Genomic DNA, 5,962 nt, shown 5'->3' on the forward strand with positions numbered 1-5,962 from the left:
AAATCACTAAGAGTCAATTTTTTATATTATTTTTAGAGTAACTAATGGTCTGCTTGGAGGAAGGTTTCACAAGGTTCATTAAAGGGAGGGGAGGGAAGGGGAGGGAAGGGGAAGGGAAGGGAGGGGGGATTATTTATAGAACCTCCGGATCCCACCAATTTGGTGGGACTGAAATTGAGGTTATTTCAAGGTTTTTGAACCTCCATCTAACCCTCATTTAACCTTCATTTAAACTTAAACTCCTAACCAAGCAAGGTTATACAAGGTTAGAAAAATAACCTCCATTCAAACTCCTTCCCAAGCAGGGTGAGAAAAATAACCTTCCTTTAATGAACCTCCTCTAACCCCATCAAAGCAGAGTCTGTTGGAGATGCTAAGTATCAATTTACCTTAGGGATTAATATGGATGGCCTGAATTAATATGAATGACATGAATTGGGACCTATACACTTTTCCAAAGTCTATTTTTATAAGTGGAGCCACTTCCGCAACAACAAACCATAGGCCTTAATTTTTTTTTTTTTTTTTTTTTTAAACTTCCATTGTTATCAAAGTGCAATGTTTGTAATGAGTGAGGTTATTGCAGTTCATATCCTGATCGCATTAGAAAAATGGAAATTAGTTGGAGGAATTTCACTTTTAATAGAAGAATCGGACAGCAATTCATTTGATCGAAGATAACACATTGCAGAGGACAGATTATATATCGAAACGATATCATTCCTTTCACGGTGAGGTAGTAGGAGGCAGAATTCCTTTGAGGAACGATGAGATCATTACGAGTGCTCGCTCCGGTTGATAGCTCGGAACCAGATGTCCTGCTCCTCTCACGGTTACAAATGTCACTCCGTCGTAAGCCACCACATATCCTCCCACCTGCCAAATCCAGAGATCTCATATAATTTCCGATTGCAATTACAAAACCGTATGAATTGGTAATGTGAAAAGTTATGAGTTGTGCGTCTCTGGAATCTCCAAGATTTCTATAATTTGCTCATCTAGGAGATAAAATTGTTGATAGATGAGTTCTTTTTTTTTTTTTTCTATTTTTATTATCAGATTTTCAGGCCTGAAATTACCTCTTCGTTGGTGTACCAGGGCTGCCATGGGGTCTTGATTTGAAGCTTCATACTGTTAATGGAGTACCTCGAAGATGTAACTGGCACTCTTCCATCTGTGTCTCCACTGCAATGGTAATCTCAGTTTATTACAAAATGCTCAAAGTATTTCATGAACTAATGCAAACTCTTTATTTATTTATTCTGCAAAAGCAAATTTTTAGACTTGTGCATTCAGTCTGAACTTCAATGGATAACATTCAACACTTGTGCTTCTATTTTGATTAAGGACTTGTTTGGTTCAGTTGTTGTTTGTATTGTTTACTGTTGCCCTTGTTGTTATCTTGCTGGTAGCTAGTATATATTAGCCGATCTTCCTTCCAAAATAGCTACAAGTAGGTGTTTCTCATTCCTAACCAAACACTGTATGGAGTAAAATAACAAAAAGGAGCTATAAAACGAGAACCAAACAGGCACCAAATCTTTATGGATGCCTCCGTTAGCCTTTATGATCTGATATATGAAGAGCTAAAACTTAATGAGTATCAAAGTTCAGGATTGAAGTTCAGGGTCTGAATGTTCAAATTTGGAAGAGTACAAGAGTTAGAAATATCCTTTTACCATTTTTTTCTTTGTTGAAGGCATTACACAAATTTTTTTTTTCTTCTTCAATGCAAAAACTTATTTTTAAATCCTGATAATAAATAACATAATAGATGTTTGTTTAGGGGTATGAATATTATCCTTGGGATACAACTTAGTGGTAGACCTAGTTTTTTTTCATAGTAATTATGATTCTTTTTCATGTGTTTGAGCTCACCTGTAAATCCAAACACTGATGTCATTTTCAATGAGATTCTTGATTATGGGTAGAATGGTGATTGGCCTATCAGTCCAGTTAAACTCACTGCACATTTACAACATAACAACATTTTGTTTAGTTTCCACAAGCATTGTGTATTAATTTGAATCTATGACAATAATTTACCTGCAGTGGCTCCATTCTGTGGGAATTGCATGAAAAGCAGTTTGGACCTCTGCAATGTTTAGATATGATTTCACGTAGTTGTCCGAGCATGGATCAAAGTACAAGCTCTGGCAAGCAGAATTTGATCGCTTTTAGGCATTCTTCTGAATTTTTATCAAATCCTATCAAGTCTTATTTCTGGGCAATATAAGAATATTTATACAGCAGGGTGTTTGTCTATCCAACTTAGTTCAGGTTTTTGAGTCTTGTTAAGAACATATATGCGTTTCTTGATAAAAAAGCTAAGAAAAATAAAATACTGCAGGGCATTTGTTAAATGGGGGTAGACTTACAGAATCAATTGATCCATTAAGTGTAGTGTCATGGCAAATTGGAGCATAAATGTTGTAAATGTCAATAGGATCCTTTTCAATTCTGGCTTTGCTTGTGTGCTTAAAGCATTCTTCAGTATCGTTTCCCCCAAAGGAGCAATACTTATGGATTGCTTCAATTGTTTCATCTGATATTAAAGCATGGGTCCATAAGTAATCATATTGTCCCTTCTCAGAGGTAAAAGTATCAATCCATGCATTTCCTATCTGGAAAAAAATATTTTCATCTTTCAGCAGTGAATTCTTAAAATTTGAAGTCAGAGAGAAGATATGATCATTTTTTATTGAACATACTGCAATTCCCTTCAGATTAATGATAGAAGCATTTGTTGTCTTCTTGTTCTTCAGAATTGTGTATGCAAGTTGAGGTACATAATGACCAGCATAGCTCTCTCCAGTTATGAAAAAATCCCTGGACTTGTATTGTGGAAACCTCTCAAGCCAGTTGACAAGAAAAACATAAGCATCGTGAGCAGTATTCTTGTCACCTGCTCGGTCATAGTCAGACGTCGTGTTTGAGTACGAAAAGCCTACCCCAGCAGGAGATTCCAGGAAGATCACATTTGCAACTGCAATTATATATGAAATTGTAAGTATGTTCCCAAAACTCTGCAGAAAGTATATACATAGATTATTGGTAAAATATATTTACCATTGTTCCAAGCATACTTATTTCTGAAGAGTGTTTTTCCATCACCATTTACTCTGAGGGGCCCTAATTCTTCCATTGCTCCATACCCAAAAGAGGAACATCCAGGTCCTATGAATCCAAAAATACTGTTGATGTTAATATTAGTAGCTGTTACGCCTTGTTTATGACTCTATGCGTCCGCATTTTTTTCTTTCTAAATGACTGGAAATTAAACAAATAATAACGTAGTAGTTAGCCTAAAGTTCAAGTTTGAGGATGCTAGGATGTTTCAGTACTTTAACAAACTAGAAAAATATAAGAGATTATGTGACAGCAGTGGCGGGCTTAAATTCTCTTCACCCCTCCCCAGGCCAAAACAGCCTTGGCCTGGGCTTGGGAAGAAATAAAAATAAAAGCAGCAAGTCCATAAGGGCTGTGCTTAAATTTTAGGCGGAAATGATTATTCCATTTAGGACTATGAATAGAAATGGCTAAAGCATGGTGAAATATGTAGAAAATATATGAAAAATATGAATAGTATTAGTACCTCCATTGAGCCACAGAACCAATGGCTTTGTTGGGGAATTCTGTGGAGACTCAGCAAAATAGTAGAAAAGTGACCTTCCAGCCTTAGAATCAACACTAACATACCCAGAATAGTGATCAAAATCAACACCATTAGGTTCGCCGGGTAAAGAAACAATCTTATTAGCCTGCATTAGACCGTCCTGAGACTCAATGTGCACAGCAGGATCTTCTTCTGTGGCATGGAGTTCAGGCCACGGATGTGAAACAGGAGCATTTTTGGACCTCTTGGATAAAAGTAGCCTATCAAGATTATCAACTTGATTGGCTTCAACAATGGTAATCAATTCTAAGCAGGAAAAAGCAAAAACCACGTAGAGAAACAGTGTTGATTTCATTATCTTGGTTGAGTTTGAAGTAAACAAATGGTCCATATATAGCTGAATTGATGAGGGTAAATTACACTCACAGTCACTGAAATTCGGGGTCTATTTCACAAAGGTAACTGAACTTTATTTTTTTTAATAAATCACTGAACTTCACATTTGATTTTAATAAAGTCATTCCATGCCAATTTGTATAAAAAACTCTATATAATGTTAGTGTGACATAAATGACACTTAAGTATATGCCAACTACGTGTCACATAGGAAAAGGATATGACTTTTTAAACTTGTCATAGAATCATTTGAACTAAAAGTTAAAAGCTCAATTCATATACGACACATCCCCACACGTGAATTCCCATTGGACTTGAAGCGTGTGCAACACATGCATACTCGTAACTATCACATTGGCTATAAAAGTCAGAAGTGTTTAGCACGTCGCTTAATTGGTATGTAGTCATCCAGTCAATATTCCAATGAGTTTTTGTATACAAATTGGTTGGGATGACTTAATTGAATTAAAATGTGAAATTCATTGATTTTATTGAAAGAAAATTAAGTTTAATGATTTTGTGTATTAATTCCTAAGCTTTAATGATGTTTATTGCATTTTATCCAAAGTGAAGACCATATTTGATGTGGTTGTTTTGTCTTTGGTTCTTGGTGGGTATTATTTGAAGAACCAAAGTGATAGCTTCGTCTCTTACATTCTCTATTTGGGAAAGATAAATTAAAATTAGCCGGCAGTCCTAATTTTAATTACTTGCCTTTTCAATTTATTGATTGTTTTATCTTCAATCAATCAACGACTTCCTTAAAATTCTCCACCTTTTTCTCTTTGTATTCAGTGTTTTTGAACATAGGAAAGCTATAGACCTATAGGACATTGAAATATTTTATATATTTCATTCTATGATAATATGTACAGACAAAAGAGGTGATCATGATAATAATAAGTTGACCGGTTGACACAAAATAATAATAATAATAATAAAAATACATAGGTTTAATACATTAGGACTCTTCTGTACTTAGTTTAAAATAATATGTTTTCTGAATTTTGGAGACGTCTATTTTTCCTATAAGCCTTACTTGAATTTAATTATTGACTCTCTGGATTTACTTAAAGTGACTTATTGACCTCCTTAATTTGCTTAAACGATCTATTGGCTCCCCTAAACTTGTTTAAGGTGACCTATTGTCCTCCCGAACTTGATTAAAGTGATACGCGCTTTAATTTTCCCAAATTGCCTCTGACTCTCCATGTATATCACTAGAGTGTTAATGATGTCATTTTAAGCAGGTTCATACGACTAACGGGATATTCTTAAAGTTTAGGAGATCAATTGGTTTTTTTTTGACAATTTCAGGAGGTCTTGATGTATTTGGTCTATTATAAACAAAGAAAAGAAAAAGAAAGTTGACTTAAGGTCCCTTTCAAGAAGTGCCTTAATTAGTAGTATTTTTTAAAGTAAAATTATGGAAACCAAAAAAATCCATACTAAAAAATGACTGTTGGTAATTTTAAGCTCTAATAAATTAATACTAACTCCTGATCGTGATTTGTCACATTGTGGAAAATATTGAAATAAAATTTTGTTCAAATGGTCACATCAGATAAAAAAAAAAAACTTTGATGCGTGGCATTACTGCCTTTTTAGTATAGAATTATCACATTCCTGCTTACGTTACGTTTGTTTGATTTTCTAATTAGAGTATGTAATTTTTTTGGGGGTCATGAGACTAGTTTTTATTTCTCAACAAGCTGATTACTTGCTAAAATAAATTTTGGATCACCAATGTCCTGTTTGGTATATGGATTTGATTTTCTTTTTAGTGTGGAAGTAAAAAAGGATTGATTTGGCCTCAACTTTAATTAGTAGGTAATTACAAGAATGGCAAAGAAGGATAAAAATAAGAGCAGTTGTTATTTTCTTTCACATCTTGGATTTTATTTATATCCTGTTTACTATTTAATTGAAATTGACACCTACTCTAATTGG

At 34.4% G+C, this 5,962-nt stretch overlaps 1 protein-coding gene across 1 annotated transcript; it reads right to left on the reverse strand.

Moving 5' to 3' along the window:
* Positions 1-471: 471 nt before the first annotated feature.
* Positions 472-4,007, reverse strand: LOC136221658 (serine carboxypeptidase 1-like). Its single transcript, XM_066009065.1, has 8 exons — positions 3,596-4,007; positions 3,070-3,177; positions 2,712-2,986; positions 2,379-2,624; positions 2,047-2,153; positions 1,879-1,965; positions 1,080-1,185; positions 472-876 (listed from the first exon to the last, which is right to left on the reverse strand). The coding sequence occupies exons 1-8, from the start codon at positions 4,005-4,007 to the stop codon at positions 727-729; spliced, it is 1,491 nt and encodes a 496-aa protein (XP_065865137.1). The 3' UTR covers positions 472-726.
* Positions 4,008-5,962: the final 1,955 nt, after the last annotated feature.

The sequence above is a fragment of the Euphorbia lathyris genome, chromosome 3, assembly GCF_963576675.1.
Source record: "Euphorbia lathyris chromosome 3, ddEupLath1.1, whole genome shotgun sequence".
Classification (NCBI taxonomy): Eukaryota; Viridiplantae; Streptophyta; class Magnoliopsida; order Malpighiales; family Euphorbiaceae; genus Euphorbia; species Euphorbia lathyris.

Excerpts from the sequence above, each read along its gene's own strand:
- LOC136221658 (XM_066009065.1), bottom strand. The coding sequence starts at position 4,007 with ATGGACCATTTGTTTACTTCAAACTCAACCAAGATAATGAAATCAACA. Across the intron at positions 2,987-3,069 it reads TAAGTATGCTTGGAACAATG|TTGCAAATGTGATCTTCCTG; the intron begins GTAAATATATTT and ends ATATAATTGCAG. Across the intron at positions 1,966-2,046 it reads ACAGAATGGAGCCACTGCAG|TGAGTTTAACTGGACTGATA; the intron begins GTAAATTATTGT and ends GTAAATGTGCAG.